This window comes from Lolium rigidum, chromosome 6 (assembly GCF_022539505.1).
Source record: "Lolium rigidum isolate FL_2022 chromosome 6, APGP_CSIRO_Lrig_0.1, whole genome shotgun sequence".
Taxonomy (NCBI): domain Eukaryota; kingdom Viridiplantae; phylum Streptophyta; class Magnoliopsida; order Poales; family Poaceae; genus Lolium; species Lolium rigidum.
The window spans coordinates 157,024,913-157,044,290 of record NC_061513.1 but is presented as its reverse complement, the minus strand read 5'-3'; the positions used below and the strand labels follow the sequence as shown (position 1 = coordinate 157,044,290).

Genomic DNA, 19,378 nt, shown 5'->3' with positions numbered 1-19,378 from the left:
GAAAATATATTTAGAAATTGAAGGTGTCATTAAATATTAATATTTTTATGTGGTTCTTGCATAATAAAGTTATTCTTGCAAAAAACAGCATGAGAAAACGTCAATGAAATGGATGTAAGAAATGTGCTTTTTGTAACACAACTGAGTCTATCAGTTACTTGTTTTTTTGTCCTTTGCACACCTTGCCCGACAGCTCAATCTGTTGATATTATGGGACATGTTAGTGCTTCAATTTCCATGTAATGGCGATTCGATTCTTCGAGGCGATGAAAACTTTGCTCTGTGATTTGTAACAACGACATCGGCAAATAGGGACGGCAACATATGAGGAGTACCTAGTCTTAATTCTCGGGGTGAAAATCCAACATCTTGCCTTATTTGATTGCCGAAGCGGACCAGGCAAGCCGGACCGGCCGCCGAAGCGGACCAGGCAGGCCGGACCGGCGGCGCCTGCCAACAGCTCGTCGTTGGCCGGCCCGCCACGCCCGCCAGGTGCCCCGCCGCCGCCTGGGCCTCCTCCGCGGCTGCCGGGAGGCCCTGCCCCGCCACGCCCGCCAGGTGGTCCACCGCCGCCTGGGCCTCCCCCACGGCTGCCCGGAGGCTCTGCCCCGCCGCCGCCATCTCTAGGAGGTCCTCGCAAGGTCCCTGCGCCCGTGGGCGGCGGTGGCGACAGGATGCGCCGCGCGCCGGAGATCGTGGAGTTCTACCAGACCCTGACGAGGCGCGGCGAGGCCAGGCAGGCGGGTTCCCGAGGGCCCAAGGCGGCGGCCGGCGGGTCAACGGCTCCGAAGAGCGACTTGATCGGAGAGATCACCAAGAACTCCCCCCATCTCCTCGCCGTGAGTACGAAATAGTTGCTCGGAAAACCAGTTCCCTCGCTAGTTCCTCGTTCTTGATCAGTTGATCACAAACAATGCGTGCTTCTTCTACCACCACGGGATAATTGTAATCCGGCGTTGCAGGTCCAATCCGACGTGGAGACCCAAGGGGACTTCGTGCGAACCTTGGTCGCCGAGGTCCGGGATGCCACCTTCGCGACCATCGAAGACGTCGTCGCGTTCGTGGCGTGGCTCGACGAAGAGCTCTCCTTCCTGGTGAGTATCTCTGATTGATTAACGTAATGTGCTGTAGAGCCTGTAGTACATTCTTGGCCCCTCTTACTGATGAATGTGCTGCATTTTTGTTTAGGTGGATGAACAAGCTGTCCTAAAGCACTTCGACTGGCCAGAGAGAAGAGCAGACGCATTGCGAGACGCCGCGGCTAAGCACGAGTGGCTGATACAGCTAGACAACGCCAACGCCAACTAGTCTGTCTTTATTAATTTGTTTCAAAACTTGTGAAATTGTGTGCTTCATTTGTTTCAGCACTTGTTAACTTGTCATATCTAGTAACACAAAAAACAATCGAAGGTCGCAAAACGGAAAAAATCAGAAGAACAAAGTGATGAATCATGAGTAACTCACAAATTCTATTGAAGTATTTATGCATAATATTATGACCTCTTACTCTCATGATACCAAGATGCGATGAAGATATGTAAAGTGAAGCTGGAGATGACGACTTTGAAAAACTCTGATGCAATGTTCAATTCATCAAGAGTCTATCTCGTGTGTCAGTTCAGTTTGGGCGATGTAGGTGCCTTATTATTCAATCAATGAAGCCATGCGGCTGCTAACAGAACATACTGCTTGATCAAACCAACATCACTGCACAGGTGGCATCCAGTACCGAGTAAAGCATGGAATGCTGGAGTTTCTGAATACAAGTATACAACCCAAGTGTATGAAAATCCTACAACTATAGTTTATAGGCTCTATTTTCCTGGGTGCATTCTAAGATAGTTGACCAAATTTGGTCCACACTTTCAATATTGATGCACACATCCCAAAATGGGAGTGGGTCAGCCGAACACAATCAGGTCTTCTTTGTTGGAATTAACACGACAAAAGTACTGAAAGCTCATGACAATCCTACAACAAAAGTACTGAAAGCTCACGACACAGTTTGTTTTTCCTCCAACAAAAAGCAGGAATAAATCGGGTCCAGCAAGTCTGGGGAGCGAATTTCGCTCCAACAAAAAGAACGACGAGCTTCCTGCTTCATCCACGCCGTCCCCGCGCGCCGCGCGCATGCAGAAGCTCCGATGCATGAAAAGTCCTGGCTGCCTGCCGATCTAGAACGAAACACAACACTGAAGAAGACGCTAATCTAAGGTGAGGCGGACGATGGAGAACAAGATCCAGGCCGGGCGGAAACATCTCGCAGCAAGTGGATCGATGCAACCAACGAAAGCAAAGGACAGAGGATTACCAGCCACCCGACGGCGAGAAAATGGACATGTGACCAAAGTTGACGACGGAGCAAGGCGTCATCTCCTCCCCTCCCCTCGCCGAGTAAAGAGTCTAAGTCTAAGTCGTCACACACGACGCACGCGTTGGCTATATCCCTCCTTATATTTATAGCCAGCCGAAAATTGGAGGGAAGGTAGGTTCGAAATTTCAGAGGCAAAATCAGGGCGCGAATTATGTGCTTGCTGATATGCTGTGCTATGGAGGCTGAAATGCCTACTCACACGGATTGGCAGAGTTGGTGCTAGAAACTGGGGTGAGGAGATTAATGCCTCGTTTAATATTTTCAGGAAATCCCGGTTAATTAACGAGAGGTATCCGAGCTGCCAAACTTTCCATATCTCGTTGTAGCGGAGAATCAATTATGGAATTGGCCAAACTTTCCACATCTACTGGGCCAAACTTCCTCCGTTACCTCGGATTTGGTGTCGATCCGAGCAAATTTTGCAGTTGGATATGGCATCTACAACGTAGCCGCTATCTTCGGCCGCTAAGATAGATTTCATTATTAAGTTGGGCGCTAATGAGATACTATGCGATGGAGGCCATAGATGCCTGCTGCCACGGATGGCTAAGTTGTCGCTGGAAAAGACTTAGACGTGCCATATCGGGGTGAGGAGATTAATGTCCTGTTTAATATTGTGATGAAATCCCGGTTAATTAACGGAAGGGATCCGAGCGGCATCGGAGCGAGCCAGAGCGAGCATACATTCTGTATCTACACTGGGCTAATTTCTAGCGGGGAGTTAATTATGGAACTGGTGATGTACTTCCTTTGTTACCTCCGATTTGGCGTTAGAGCAAATTATGGAGTTCGTTGCGGTATCTACAACTTAGCCGCTATCTTGGCGCGCGCTAAGATTGATCTCCTAGTAGTTAGGCCTTCAATAATCCCACAAGAATCGGGGATTCTGCTATTTAACCTTTCTCTCAAAGCTCAAAATTATGGCAGGCGCTAATGCAATTTTTTCAGGCGCACTACTAGCTCTTTCTAAGCTTCGGGATGCTCTTGGACTTTCAGATCGATTGCAGAGTAGAATCTCTCGGGGCTTGTTCATTGTAGTGTTTAGCCGAGGTATATTTTGAGTTACCCCAATGGAATACCCTAGAGTCTTTGGCCAGAGGATCAGAGACAAGGCCATTCGTATAGGCCTGAACTTGTTCGAATTCTTGAAATGCATGGACAGATAAAGGCAAGCTAAACATAGCGATCATGTCCTGAGAGTTGGCCATATCAGCAACCATAACATCCTCATCTAGGGTAAACAAAAGCAAGCGAGGAAATTTATCACAAAGGAGGCCATCTGAGTGCCAATTTCTTTCCAAAAAAAGTAATGTCTCGCCACTGCCAATGACACATGATTGGTCTCTTAGCCAAAACACACATAGAAAAAAAAGGTCATGTTACTAACAAGGCAAGGCTTCACGTGCTAGCGCTTCCCTGCCGACTCCTTGGTAATTAAATATAAATGAACCTAAACAAATATAAGGAAATAAACAAAGAACTGCCAGAAGGATTGTATGATAATAGCGTTGCTTCCAGATTGCTCTAGCAACCCGTCTAAGTAGAATGAGAAAATATTCACATCACCGCCACCATAGCTTCCATGGAATTCTGGGGAATTCCATGAAGTCCAAGTTACATTTATAGTTAGCTAAAAATATTTACAAATTGAACACAATATATATTTAATGGGTTAGATTGTTTCTATCCTTGGTATGTGCTAGTACAATATATGTATCATAGAATTGAAGCTAATTTTCAGCAAGAGATTGCGGCTTCAGCAATAAAGCAAGATCTGTAAAACAAACTGTCGGTGTTGCAATTGACATCGACAACGGAAATCTGGGTCATGCCAATGATTGGACACGAACACATACCACTAAATGTTGTTATCATGAATCTGGGCTTAGATTCTCATTTCTCAAACTGTAACATACACACCAAGGTTCTTACACACAGCGACCAATGAGATGCATCTGTTCATTCCTTGTTCAATTATTACTACTACTGCAGAGCAACCCAAAAAGCTCAACGGGTTGCAAAGCTACTAATAAGAGCTACAGAACACTGAACACACATATTAACCTTCACATTTAACTAGTAAAAACAACAACTGGTTCAGGTGCATGTCTTCGGGCCAAACAACAAAGTGATCAAAGATTGTCCAGCCCACCAGGGCACATCGGTTGTGAGTTTCCCACTCTGTGCATCTCCCGCACCAGCTTGCCACCTGATCATGCACGTGCCACGTACCGGTAACTCGGGCTCATTCCGTTGCCATCCGTGAATGATATCTTAGTTGATTTTCTTGCTCCACTGTTCACGATGTCGCCAAGGACACAAATGCTGCTAGGTTGGGAGAGGCAGCGGCTGGTAGGTGATAGACATGCTGCAAACACCAGACATCGATAGAACTGATGCCTCCGGCCACCCGACGGCTAGCTTGTAGCTGCATTTCACTATCGAGTTGGCCGCATGCACCGGCAGACATGGCAGCATGTGCCCACCATTTTTTTCCTTCTCAGCTTTAGCAGGATCCTATCACACAGGTAAAAAAGATTATTAACCATGACATTCACAAATAGCAGGGAAAATATACTTTTTTACAAAAAATGCATGTCCAAAACATTCTCGCAATTGTGCAAAAAGCAAAACGCACTAGTCATGCATGACTGACCATTAGCAGCTTTGAAATGGAGTCGTATCTTCTAGTATTATCTTATTACAACTAAACGTGTCATTGTGCACGACGTGCAATTGTGTCATAACAATTCGACACGGCGAAGCAAAGAGTACAAATCCAATTCTCAGAGAAAACATGAAAAAATAAACATGCCCAGTTGTAATGTACCGACAAGTTGTGCATAAACTGAACCAAAGATACATACATTCCTTTTGGTGATCAATTCAAAGTCAGAAGCCATTCAGAACAATAATATTGATGTGCACATTTAGTTTTAAAGATGCGACAACTTACTCTTGCATACACAAAGGATGAAAGATAAGTATGATGGGCATACTATGATCCTGATCGCAGCAAAAGGGGGAAAGAGAAGGAGAACATCAACCTGATGATTTCCATTGCAGCATCACTTGAACCAAGGTAAAACTTTACAAATGTTGTGATTCATATTTTTCATTGTGTATTTCTTTGTAAGAATGCAATAACACTAACCATGTGTTTTGTATTTTTAATCAAAGGTACAAACTTTCAGAATACACCGAGTTTGCAATATTACAAATTTATGGGGATGACAAAGGGCCTAAGGTGTGGGCTCTCAGGGATTTGTTTGAAAAATATAATGTCATGTATGCTTCAATTGTTCAATCCGCTCAACCCAGTGAATTAGTGGAAACTGAAGCTAGTGGAGGCCGTACAAGCTTTATGAAGTCTTTAATTGCCAAAAAAATGAGGTTGAAAATTGGTTTGTTTGAGATATCCTTGCTGTTTATTTGTTCATCCTAAGTACCAAGAAACCATCCGAGGTGGAAAGTATATTTTGAATCAATTAATAAATGAATAAAAAGGAGAAAAAATTATCCAAATGAATATATTAAAGTTCAGAGGAGAGAATGGAAGAAGCAAAATCTCAACTAAACCATGGAAACGAAGAAGAGTCCACAACTGTCGCGGTTGCACCGTTGTGAACTCGTCGCCATCGCACAACAACGAGGGAAGCGGGAAATAGTCTAACGCGAGGGCCTTCACTTTCTATGAGGGGCAGCTGTGTGCAAGATGATAAGGACCTTATCAAGCTCCCTGAAACCTGCAGATACAAACATATGAGTTTCACAAATTCCAGTTCAACCAAGCTATTCCGGTAATAAGCATGTACACATCCAACTAAGAACAGGTCGATGAGTTGAGTCGATGACTTACATATTGTAGCTCGTGGAAGCCCGTGTGGTGCTTGCGTGTTTCAGTCCAGATGGGACTTCTTCAGCATGCACCTAGTAGCAGAAGCTGCCACAAGCGATGGGCAGAGTGAGACTAGCCGGTACTGCATCAGCACCATCGGGAGGGATAAGAGGACCAGCTGCATTCGCCATTGACAAGGATAAAAGAAAATATTTCAGCACAGTAAACTCCGGTGTATCAAAAAAAAGAGGAAGGGTGATCAATCAGGTTTCGTTCTAAATTCTCCTAGTCGCTACTGGCAGCCTTGACGCGGGATGACGAGAATTCATCCCCAAAGATGGTAATTTTTCATATAGGTTATCATCACAATTCTGTTCACACAAAACACATGCTTACCAACAACAATACCAAAAGGATATTCAATACTGGTAGAAAAATTAATGATTAATGAAAACCAAAAAGGTGTTCAAGATGTCTTTAGAATTGCAGAATCGCAGTATAGCTGCATAGAAACTGAGAGATGGTATGATCAGAAGGTTCTTATCACTAGACAAGCATGAACATCTACACAGATACACAAACACCAATCGCTAGGGTTACCGTACCCCAAATACATCACAGGAACAACCATGATTCTAAGTGAGATAATCTTGAAACATCACATGCTAAAATGAGCTACCAACATGTCATGCTTGACAGCATCTGTCCTCGACTGTGAGACACAAATTTTCTGTCTAAAAGAAGAGCAACATAACCAACATGCAGTTTTCACTCCAATAACCGGGGCAGGAAAAACTACATGAGTTAACTAAATAACCAGATTGAGCTTGTTTGACTTCAGTGCTTTCTGGATTTGTAAAAGACACCTTTTCACCCTAGATTCCACAAAAATCTGGAACAAAAGCGATGGAGGGGCCCACCTTATGCTCATTCTTGACGACGTAGACGCTATTGTGCACTTCTGGCCGATGACCACCTGCATAGCGGTGTCACCAGCGCGTGCCTCCTTGACCATGTTATGGAAACACCATTTTGGTGCAGTCCAAAACCACCTTGGTGTACATGCAAATACAAAGAATATAAAATTAGTAAATTACACCAGAAAACAAAAGGGCAACTTCGGCTAATAAATAAAGCCATGCGCTGCTAGGTTTTGGACTGCTATTTATTCTTAGCATCTATTTTTTCAACAAAGTAACCAGTTGGTGAATTAATGATAGAAAAGAAAAAGGAAAAATAGAATGCATATATTAAAGTTCATCTTTTGCATAATCATGTGTAGCTCTTTACAACCAAACAAATTATAGATCGTCCTCATTCATTAGCTCTAGCACCTCTTAAATCAGTATTATTTGTAGGAATAAGGAAAACGCCATGGCTTTGAAGGAGAAAGAATGTTCATAAGAATAAGAATTAATATCTGCTACAATGAACACTGAATGGAGGTTACACGTAAAACTTGCAGCTCACCATGTATCTTGCTTCAACCTATGCAGGTGACACTCGCTCCTTCTCCTGCATCCCGCACGCCGCAACCACATCCCGCACCTCAGGAGGCGGAGAGCTGGCCCTTGTATATAAAATAAAAAAGAACATTCAACCACTAGAATACACAGGAAATACCAAGTCATCTGTAGCATAGTTCTTTTCTAAAGAAAATTTTCAAGGCATAGTAAAATCCATTTGTATGGACTATAAAGTTAACAAGGTGAACAAAAAGCTTCGGTTGTATTGTTACAATCAGGTTCTTAACAGTACCAGGCAAAATCATGCAAACTAGGACAGACTATCGCACAAAGATAGACTCTTCAGGAGACATAAGCTCTCCCTGAAAGCACCCAACATGTGTCAGATACTCACATTAGTAGAGAGATCAAGCAAACACCAAATAAATCACTCAAATGTCAAAATAAAGTTTTTCTAGATTTTCAGCACTAGCAGACTAGATTTCCAACTCATGACAAAGTCAGAGCCACAAGTACTTCTAATAAGTGTATTGTAAATCGGATAACACTCATTTTAAGCACATAAATCAACTACTAATAGAGCCATTTTTTGGTCAAATAACTGGACCAGTTGAGATAAGTTATATATCCAGGCCAAGGGAGTACTAGAGAAGTACGAACTATGGAGTACCTTTTCACCGCTAATGTGAACAATTGGCTTCTCAAACAGCCAAAACGTCCTCCAGATGTATACTTTACAAATCATATACATAAATTCTGCTACCAGTGGCTTCACGTGGCTGAATCGATTAGGCGTTACAAGCACCACCATACAATCCTGAAAATATCATAATTAAATAAAAAATTAGTTCTGAAAATGAGGTGCCTCAATTAGATTACTTCATCTCCAAAGATGCTAAATATCAAGTAGCAACAAGAACAACAACATAGTTTTACCTGTCTTAGATGGAGCTTAGGACCCTGAATTGTCCAGGTTACATGCCACCAAGTAATTTCACCGCCCAGCAACATAGGAACGTCCAATATAATTCACGTGTGAGAGATAACTCCTAAGTCAGCACAAGACGTCAGGTGTGATTTTCAACAAACAGAGAAAAATGATAGTTACGTCAGTAAAAAGTCACATACTTCAACCGGCACAAGCCTACTTGAGCGCGTCCTTGAAATAAAATTGTCAACTGCTCAGGCCTCTTCCTGTGATACTTCAAGTGTTTAATTCGAGGGTGATCTCCTCGGCTGTCTTCGCTGGATTAGATTAAAGTAAGAATTGGATTTCCTCACATCATTGTGGAATCACCAAATTAATACATTATCTTTAATTCTTTTCCGCTTCACAATTCTCATCTGGTCCCAAATTTAGCAAACCATATGACATGTCGACAATCCCAACAGCCTGAGTTAAATTGAGCTCTAAACCATCATTTGGTAAATTTATGATTTTTTTCTAATTGCTCACTTCTGGAGCTTTTTTAGTGGCTTCAAAACATTGCACTCCATAGAAAAATATTAACAATCATAATTGGTGATTAGTATAATACTATCAAATATGAAAAACGAAGAGCTTATATGGCCATGGTCTTTCTGTTCCCGAGCTCATATGCTCCCGCTCAAATAAAAAATATGAAAAACTTGTCTCTTTTGTGAAAACATAATTGCGCTTGGTGTAATCAATTTATTTTTGATTAAATATCTGAAGAGAAATGGTGCCTAATTTCAAGAAAAAGTGTGAAATATAGCCGCGACAGGTATGGGGTCACACTGCAAGCTTGGATTTACAAGCAATTTCAAGATCGTTACATATTTTGGTTTAGCTTGTGGATTTTTCTAATACGTGTTTTCCATTGACATAGCTAGTGCCTAGTATAATACTAACATGGTTACATCATCTTAATTGTAGTAACAGAAACCCAAATTCTAATGAATTAATGATCCCTACTTGTCCCTTTCAACGGAACAGATCTACGAACGAGCACTCGAACTAATTTAGGAACGAATCCAGTTCCAGCCCTACATCACATTGCAAAAGTCAAAGCTTAAACTGCGTCCAGGCTCAACGACGCCTGTGGAGTAGCAGTCAATACGAACAATGGAATTTAAAGGGGCCGGTAGAGCAGACAGCGGAGACGTTCAGCTGCTTCTTCTGCAAGCATCCCAAAGCCAAGTTTTCTCTGCAATGAGCAAGATGGAGCGGTCTAGCTCCGACATGCGAGCTCCGAGGAAGCCGAACCCCGCGCCGAAGCGGACAAAGTCGTTGATCGGCCCATCACGCCCGCCAGGCGGCCCGCCGCCGCCTGGGCCTCCTCCGCGGCTGCCGGGAGGCCCTGCCCAGCCACCGCCATCTGTAGGAGCCCCTGGCAAGGTCGTGGGCGGCGGTGGTGACAGGATGCGCCGCGCGCCGGAGATCGTGGAGTTGTACCAGTCGCTGACGGGGCGCGGCGAGGTCAAGCAGACCGGCTCCCGAGGGCCCAGGGCGGCGTCCGGCGGGTCAACGGCTCCGAAGGGCGACTTGTTGGGAGAGATGAACCGGAACTCCTCCCATTTCCTTGCCGTGAGTATGAAACCCGTTACCTAGTTCATCATCCTTGATCGCAAAGAATGCATGCATGCTTCTTACCACAGAACGGAATGATTGTAATCCGGCCGCCATTGCAGGTCAAGGCCGACGTGGAGACCCAAGGCGACTTCGTGCGAACCTTGGCCGCCGAAGTCCGGGATGCAACCTTCGCGACCATCGAAGACGTCGTCGCGTTCGTGGCGTGGCTCGACCAAGAGCTCTCCTTCCTGGTGAGCATCGATCGATCGGCTCGTTCCTTCGATCGGAAGCATGTCGACGATTGATTTAACTATTGATCAATATGTTTTTCTCCAGGTGGATGAACAAGCTGTCCTAAAGCACTTCCAATGGCCAGAGAAGAGGGCAGACGCATTACGAGACGCCGCCGCCAGGCACCAGTGGCTGGTACAGCTAGACAAGCAGATTTCGTCCTTCGTCGACGACCGCGCGCTCCAACACGACGCGGCCCTCGGCAAAATGTACTCCCTCTTCGAGAAGTAGGTCTTCCTGACTCAATTGCTGACTAATGATGCCGTATTGATTTGAAGATTTTGGTATGCATGGATGAGCTGACTCGAAAGCACCGCCTGTTCATTCTCAGAACTGAGAAGAGCGTCTTCAAGTTCGTGCTAGAACGTGATACCAGCGACGTAAAGATCAATCTTACATCGCGCTACAAAGAGCAGGACATCCCTGTTGGCTGGATGTCAGACACGGGTTTAATTGTCAAGGTGCATTTCGCCAACTCCTTTTTCGGCTACTATAGCACTGTGGTGGCGCACGGAGCATAGATTTGTAATCTCAATTCTCGCAATCGTTGTGATTTTCTTAGGTCAAGCTGGCGTGTGTAAATCTAGCAAGGCAGTACATGCTGCGGGTGGTCTTGGAGATTGACAGTTTATCAGGCACCAGCAAGAATCAGACAAAGGAAACTGTGCTCGCTAAACTTCTGAAAGAGCAAAACAGACAAGTGTTACTCCATCAGGGTGTCAGGTTCGCGTTCCGGGTTCATCAGGTACAACAAACAGAATCACATCGATCTTATCGTTTTCCTAATTTAGGTCTTGTATATAAACGAATGAAACTAATCAGCAGTATCATGTTGCCTTGTTCTTAGTTTTCAGGTGGATTCACTGCCCACAGCTTGGCTGCTTTTAATGAGCTAAAACAACGAAGAACAAATTAACAACCTGTAAATTATCGAGGGTTTAGTTTCCAATTTCCCATATGATGGACCAGAGCAAGTTAACAAACATGTGCTCTACCAGAAATTAAAAGAGTTAACACCATGTAAATTATCAATAATTCTAGACCTACGGACTGCTGTGCCTACGGAAAGTTTACGGACAAACATGGATTCATTTGGTTGGCTGAACTTGCTTAATAATCGGGAGCAGTTTGTGTTTCAGCCCAACGTGATGTGCCACGTTCGAGTCTGTAAGATTCTTTTGTAAAACTTCCCCGTATGTGTAGCGTTACTCGTAAATTATCGCAGGTTTCAGCTCCGAACTTTCACATTATGTACTCGATATGACTACGATTTTCTTGTGAAAATATATTTAGAAATTGAAGGTGTCATTAAATATTAATATTTTTATGTGGTTCTTGCATAATAAAGTTATTCTTGCAAAAAACAGCATGACAAAACGTCAATGAAATGGATGTAAGAAATGTGCTTTTTGTAACACAACCGAGTCTATCGGTTACTTTTTTTTTGTCCTTTACACACCTTGCCCGACAGCTCAATCTGTTGATATTATGGGACATGTCAGTGCTTCAATTTCCATGTAATGGCGATCCGATTCTTCGAGGCGATGAAAACTTTGCTCTGTGATTTGTAACAACGACATCGGCAAATAGGGGCGGCAACATACGAGGAGTACCTAGTCTTAACTCTGGGGGTGAAAATCCAACATCTTGCCTTATTTGATTGCCTCTAGCAATGGGCTTGTTGAAAGCATTGTTTTGAGAGGGCAAACTTTCTCCAGGATGAAACATACTATCTTTAATCGGACGGCAACATCGTTTTTGCATTGTTTCCTTCTTGGAGGCATCACTTTGAAGAATTTAGACTTCGGATGTTGTCTTGGTGATAGTTTGTGCAGCTACAAGGAATTGATCGCTTTAGAGATCTTTCTTTTTCTGTTTTTTAAATGTGTGCATATGCGGTGTCTTTTGAACATTTTGTTGGTGCAGAAGTTAGAGGGAATTGATAGTGATATTAATATATTCCCTTTGTAAAAGAAAATCTTATTTGGAGAGTGGTTGGTTCATTTCAGTTTTGATACTGGCCACCAACATACGTTACGATTATGTTGAAAAATTGGTTGAATGGGGTGGGTAAGAAAGCAAGCACAAAGTGGAGACTTATGCTCTTGCGTGTGTTTTCATGAAATTATAAAAAGGATTAGATTTTTAATAAAAGAGGAGCTGCTTTTAAAATTATTTTTTATAATGGTAATATATTAATATCGCGCATATATCAATTATACCTAATCTTTGCACCAACAAGATGCCTAAAAAATTTCTAGGATGCATACAATCCAAAAAAAAAAAAATGCCGTTCCCAAAACTGTTCCTTCAACATGGTCCTACGTAGGTGACATGTATTTTTCGGCTTCCTGCTTCTGTCGTATATGTAATTTATATAATTCTCAATATTTAGTTCACCTACAAATAACGTTTTCTGTTTTGGATATCATATTCCGCGTAATAGAATGTATAAGTTCAATGAAAATTAAATTGAAGGATGCACACAACCAATTAATTAAAAAGGAAAAGAATGACAACCAATTGTCCGTTCCTAGAGAACATCTAATCTTCAACTTAAACCCCTTCCTTTGAAAACATCTAGACTATACAATGGGCTCCAAAGTGGAGTATCACCATAGATGTAGTACTCAAAATAGTATTGGAGTATATGTTAAACATCATCATGTTGTACTAACAGAAATCCAAGTTGTGAATTAATGATGCAACATGTCCCTTTCGGTGGAACAGATCTACCAACAAGTAATGTATATTCTGTATTGGATTCAATGTTCAGCAAATCGTTTATCGGTGTCAATTCAGTCGGCTGGCGATTAATAATTAATGGAACGATAAATGAGTTAATCGGGTGATAACTGATTTTATCGGCTAATCAGTGACTATCATGTAGCGATTAATTAACCGATTAATCGCGAATGGTTTTTTAAATAGTGATTGGAGTACCAATTTTTTACAGAATTGCAAAATTCAAGCTCAATCCGCGTCCAGACTCAACGACGCATGTGGGGCAGCAGAGTCAACACGAACATTGCAATTAAGCAAGACAGCATGGGACAGCGAAGACGTGCAGCTGCTTCGTCTCCAAGCATCCCAAAGCCAAGTTTTCTCTGCAACGAGCAAGATGGAACGGTCTATCTCCGAGAGGAGAGCTCCGAGGAAGCCGAACCCGCCGCCGAAGCGGACCAAGCAGGCCGGACCGGCGGCGCCTGCCAACAGCCCGTCGTTGACCGGCCCGCCACGCCCGCCAGGTGGCCCGCCGCCGCCCGGGCCTCCTCCGCGACTGCCGGGAGGCCCTGCCCCGCCACGTCCGCCAGGAGCCCCACCGCCGCCTGGGCCTCCCCCACGGCTGCCCGGAGGCCCTGCCCCGCCGCCGCCATCTGTAGGAGGTCCTCGCAAGGTCCCTGCGCCCGTGGGTGGCGGTGGCGACAGGATGCGCCGCGCGCCGGAGATCGTGGAGTTCTACCAGACCCTGACGAGGCGCGGCGAGGCCAGGCAGGCGGGCTCCCGAGGTCCCAAGGCGGCGTCCGGCGGGTCAACGGCTCCGAAGAGCGACTTGATCGGAGAGATCACCAAGAACTCCCCCCATCTCCTCGCCGTGAGTACGAAATAGTTGCTCGGAAAACCAGTTCCCTCGCTAGTTCCTCGTTCTTGATCAGTTGATCACAAACAATGCGTGCTTCTTCTACCACCACGGGATAATAGTAATCCGGCGTTGCAGGTCCAATCCGACGTGGAGACCCAAGGGGACTTCGTGCGAACCTTGGTCGCCGAGGTCCGGGATGCGACCTTCGCGACCATCGAAGACGTCGTCGCGTTCGTGGCGTGGCTCGACGAAGAGCTCTCCTTCCTGGTGAGCGTCGATGGGCTCGTTCTTTCGATCGGAAACTTGTCCCTGATTGATTAACCAGGAGGCAATGTAGTAAGTAAATTCTTGGCCACTTATACTCATGAATGTGCTGCATTTTTGTTTAGGTGGATGAACAAGCTATTCTAAAGCACTTCGACTGGCCAGAGAGAAGAGCAGACGCACTACGAGACGCCGCGGCTAAGCACGAGTGGCTGATACAGCTAGACAAGCAGATTTCATCCTTCGTCGACGACCGCTCACTCCATCGCGATGCGGCGCTCGGCAAGATGTACTCCCTCTTCGAGAAGTAGGTCCTCCTGACTCACTGATCTGAAGTTTTTGAGTATGCAACTATCGATGAATGTGCTGACTGCAAATCGTCCGTTTATTCTTAGAACAGAGAAGAGTGTGTTCAAGTTCGTGGTTGATCGCGATGCCACCGACAAAAAGATCAATCTTATAGCGCGCTACAAAGAGCAAAATATCCCTGTTGGCTGGATGTCGGACACAGGTTTAATTGCCAAGGTGCATTTAGCTAACTCCTTTCTAAGAGCATGTCTAACAGGACTCTTACTTTTCTGCCCCGTATAACGCTCGAATTTCGCCCCGTATAAAAAAAATGGTCGATCAGACACCGCTCCGTCTAGCAGAACCCGTATTTGACCCCGTATATTTGTAAATTTAAAACCCCGGGAAACTTTCATTCATAGTTCGTCGATCATACATAGAAATCGACGTACCTACATACATACAAAATGCGCGATCGGATCGGAACTTCTAGTCGGAGAGGTCGAAGATGAACCCATCGGCCTCCTCCTGCGCCTGCGCCTCCTGCGCCTCCGCCTCCATCACGGCGGCGATGACCGCCGCCCTTTCTTCCTCCTCCGCCTTGTCCTTCTCGGCGGCGTCCTTGAGGGAGTCTTGAATCGCCTTCAAGAAGGCGGGGTCCTCCTCCTCGCCGGCGAGCGGGGCACCTCCGCCGCTGGTGCTCCCGATGGTCGCCCTCCACGCATCGCTCACCCGGCGTTGGCGCTCCCACTCGGCGAGCCACGCCGAGAACTTCGGGCCGCTCATCGGCTTGAGCGGCGGGTCCTCGTGGTACCAGCGGCCGCCCCGCGTGAAGTCGCGGAGCTTTGCCGGGACGAACTCCCCGCCGTCGTACTTGCACGCCGCGCGACGGCTACCGGCGGCGGATCTTTTGCAAAAAAGCCGCCAGGCATCCTCCACATTGTCCGGCGAGCGGGATCGCTTCGATCCGCTCGCCGGGGAGGCGGTACTACGGCGGCGGGGGTCCATGCTTGAGATTGGGTGGAATGTGGCGCGGGGTTGGGACGAATTGCTCGCCGGAGCAGGAGGAGGAGGCGGCGGCGCACGGCGGAGCTAGGGTTGCGAGTGAGGGGTTAACCCCTCACTCGCACCTGCGCCCACTATAAGTACGGGGCGACGGGGCCGATTTCCTGGGCCCCGTATTCCGCCGAAACGGGCCGGCCCGAATACGGGGCCTGTTAGACGCCCAAAATCGCGCCGGCCCCGTATCCCGCCGGAATTTTACGGGGTGGGCGGGTTATACGGGGCCTGTTAGAGCATGTCTAACAGGCCCCTTACTTTTCTGCCCCGTATAACGCTCGAATTTCGCCCCGTATAAAAAAATGGTCGATCAGACACCGGCTCCGTCTAGCAGAACCCGTATTTGACCCCGTATATTTGTAAATTTAAAACCCCGGGAAACTTTCATTCATAGTTCGTCGATCATACATAGAAATCGACGTACCTACATACATACAAAATGCGCGATCGGATCGCGACTTCTAGTCGGAGAGGTCGAAGATGAACCCATCGGCCTCCGCCTGCGCCTGCGCCTCCCGCGCCTCCGCCTCCTTCAAGGCGGCGATGGCCGCCGCCCTTTCTTCCTCCTCCGCCTTGTCCTTCTCGGCGGCGTCCTTGAGGGAGTCTTGAATCGCCTTCAAGAAGGCGGGGTCCTCCTCCTCGCCGGCGAGCGGGGCACCTCCGCCGCTGGTGCTCCCGATGGTCGCCCTCCACGCATCGCTCACCCGGCGTTGGCGCTCCCACTCGGCGAGCCACGTCGAGAACTTCGGGCCGCTCATCGGCTTGAGCGGCGGGTCCTCGTGGTACCAGCGGCCGCCCCGCGTGAAGTCGCGGAGCTTTGCCGGGACGAACTCCCCGCCGTCGTACTTGCACGCCGCGCGACGGCTGCCGGCGGCGGATCTTTTGCAAAAAAAGCCGCCAGGCATCCTCCACGTTGTCCGGCGAGCGGGATCGCTTCGATCCGCTCGCCGGGGAGGCGGTACTACGGCGGCGGGGGTCCATGCTTGAGATTGGGTGGAATGCGGCGCGGGGTTGGGACGAATTGCTCGCCGGAGCAGGAGGAGAAGGCGGCGGCGCACGGCGGAGCTAGGGTTGCGAGTGAGGGGTTAACCCCTCACTCGCACCTGCGCCCACTATAAGTACAGGGCGACGGGGCCGATTTCCTGGGCCCCGTATTCCGCCGAAACGGGTCGGCCCGAATACGGGCCTGCTAGACGCCCAAAATCGCGCTGGCCCCGTATCCCGCCGGAATTTTACGGGGTGGGCGGGTTATACGAGGCCTGTTAGACATGCTCTTAGACATGCTCTAAGCTGCTATTAGCAACGTGGTAGCTGTACTAAACCGGGATTGTCGTCTCAATTCTCGCAATCGTTATGATTTCCTTAGGTCAAGCTGGCGTGCGTGAACCTAGCAAGGCAGTACATGATGCGGGTGATCTTGGAGATTGATGGTTTATTAGGCACCAACAAGAATGGGACCAAGGAAACGGAGCTCTTCAAGCGTCTGAAAGAGCAAAACAGACAAGTGTTGCTCCATCAGGGTGTCAGGTTCGCATTCCGGGTTCATCAGGTACAACAAACAGAATCAGCTCGATCTTATTATTTTCTTGGTTTAGATCCTGTATGCATAGGAGTGAAATCGTTTGCAGACTGAAGTAAATTAGCAGTATCATCTTGCCTTGTTCTTAGTTTTCAGGCGGATTCACTGCTCAGAGCTTGGCTGCTTTCGATGAGCTAAAACGACGGCATAACGAAGAACAAGTTGACAACATGTAAATTTATCACAGATTTAGCTTCCAACTTCCCATATGAGGGAGCATATGATTAATAACGTGTATTCTACCAAAAACAAAGGTTAACACACCATGTATGTCTCAGTTCTGAACTTTCAGTATGTGGGTGTATACTGTATACTGGACAGAAGACTGTTTAAGCGATGTTCTACTGCGAAGGGACAAAGCCTTTGCCCCTTTCTAGTTTCAGTGCCACTGTGCCGACCTTTTTTTTTTTTGAGATTGCCACTGTGCTGATCGGTGCCACGCGTCGCGGTGCATGCTTGCGACGCTGGCATGCTGCCACGAGCGGTCCCCGACAAGCACGCACACTTGAGCTCCTCCGCGCTATCTCCGGATGAACAACGGAGCGATTCTATTTTCTTGCGGCTAGCTCGTGCCATGGCAGATCAGCCGGGAGGATCGTTGCCAGTCTTGCCCCGTCCGGCCCGGCCCCGGAGCGGCCTGGCGTCGACGGAGTCCTCGAACCCGTTCCGCCGCCGCTTTCAGCCCCACGCGCCCGCAAGCTCCGACGCCCAGCTCATCGTCTTCCTCGCTCTCGCCGTCACCCTCGACGCCCTCCTGGTCCTCACCGGCGTCACGCTCACCGTCGGCTTCGTCGCGCTCGTTGCCGTCAGCCCGCTCCTGCTCATCACCAGCCCTCTATGGGCGCCGCTGGGGCTTCTGGCCATCGTGGCGGAAGGCGCCCTGCTGCTCGGCTGCGGCCTCGCGGTGCTTGCGCTGGGCGCGGGCACGTGGGCGCACAGGCGTTTGACGGGGCGGCATCCGATGGGCGCGCACCGGGTGGGCTACGCCTACGACGCGCCTGAACGTGGCCGGTTCGCCGGCATGGCGGGCCACGGGACGAACCACCACGGGCGGGGTACGGGCGGCCGTCGGAGGAAGGACGCTGCACCTGGGGCATAGCCACCGTGTAGGCGGTTTGGATGCCGCCGAACAAGCTCTACTTACTGTGCATTCCGTTCTGTTGGCATATGTTCTACACTTTGTATTTTAGTTGGAACCGGTTCGATTTTGGCAAGGTATACATACAAGATACTTATACGCGTTCAAGGGAGAAGTTACCGTGTCACAATGCTTGAATTCTTCATGACCCTCCAAGTTTGTGTTTGAGAGACCCGGCTCCCCTCCCGAGCGGCGACAGAGGCTCCCCAACCTCCAAATCCTAGAAGCCCATCCGGGTTGAAAGTGAAAGTCGGCAATAAGTGCGGAATGCTCTCGAAACCAATTCACTTGAGTGAGACAGATGAGAGTGTAAGGGAATGTGAAGTGCATCCCGGCGGCGTTTCTCGGGAGGAGGAGAGATGCCGGCTGGAGGCGCAGGGCTGCACGGCTGATCTAGCTGACACTTGAGGTTCTTCGGTGGTGTGGACGTCCTTCGGCTCGCATGGCGTGTAACGATTGTTGGGCTACGATCTGGGATATAGAGCTCGTATATGGGCATGACGGGCCAGCGCGTGTGGGGAGGGGAGTTTGTTGTGGCCATTGGTCAAGACAACGATGACCCACATTTATGCACTGGGTTGCCCTCTCCTCTTCTACCTTACCTGCTACAAGACTGACTGGCGGCGTGGGGTTGCTGGCCTCGTCAATAATGAAAGTGTTCCTAGGATTCTTCTCGCGGCAAGACGAGGATCTGTCGGATGCCTGTCCCCATCGATCTAGTGTGAGTGTCGTGTTTCGGTGCCTAGAGATTACTAGATTAGATAAGTTTCGGTCATGCGCACACATATTTTTTCTCTGAACTTTTGGTCTCAGAGAAAGCGCTACAAAACTCTATTGGTTGTTACCATCATGAGGCATGTTTTTCAATGCCTTAGTGAACTTAGCTAGCGGAGAATGTCATGGAATGGAAGCCAAGATCTGGAAACTAGCAATGGTGATTTGACTCTTTGTGGTGATGATGAATT

At 47.5% G+C, this 19,378-nt stretch overlaps 2 protein-coding genes across 2 annotated transcripts; both read left to right on the top strand.

Moving 5' to 3' along the window:
* The first annotated feature begins 9,860 nt into the window (after positions 1-9,860).
* LOC124663450 (protein CHUP1, chloroplastic-like) lies at positions 9,861-11,467 on the top strand. Its single transcript, XM_047201149.1, has 6 exons — positions 9,861-10,226; positions 10,331-10,462; positions 10,548-10,729; positions 10,834-10,963; positions 11,065-11,247; positions 11,350-11,467. Exons 1-6 carry the CDS (start codon positions 9,861-9,863, stop codon positions 11,416-11,418), a joined length of 1,062 nt encoding a protein of 353 aa, XP_047057105.1. The 3' UTR covers positions 11,419-11,467.
* Positions 11,468-17,849: 6,382 nt separating this feature from the next.
* LOC124663449 (oleosin-like) lies at positions 17,850-18,374 on the top strand. Its single transcript, XM_047201148.1, has one exon. It carries the CDS (start codon positions 17,850-17,852, stop codon positions 18,372-18,374), a length of 525 nt encoding a protein of 174 aa, XP_047057104.1.
* The last annotated feature ends 1,004 nt before the right edge of the window (positions 18,375-19,378 follow it).

Coding starts and splice junctions, on each gene's coding strand:
- LOC124663450 (XM_047201149.1), top strand. CDS start 9,861: ATGGAGCGGTCTAGCTCCGACATGCGAGCTCCGAGGAAGCCGAACCCC. Junction 10,730..10,833: donor ATGTACTCCCTCTTCGAGAA/GTAGGTCTTCCT, acceptor GTTCATTCTCAG/AACTGAGAAGAGCGTCTTCA. Junction 10,964..11,064: donor ACACGGGTTTAATTGTCAAG/GTGCATTTCGCC, acceptor TGATTTTCTTAG/GTCAAGCTGGCGTGTGTAAA.
- LOC124663449 (XM_047201148.1), top strand. CDS start 17,850: ATGGCAGATCAGCCGGGAGGATCGTTGCCAGTCTTGCCCCGTCCGGCC.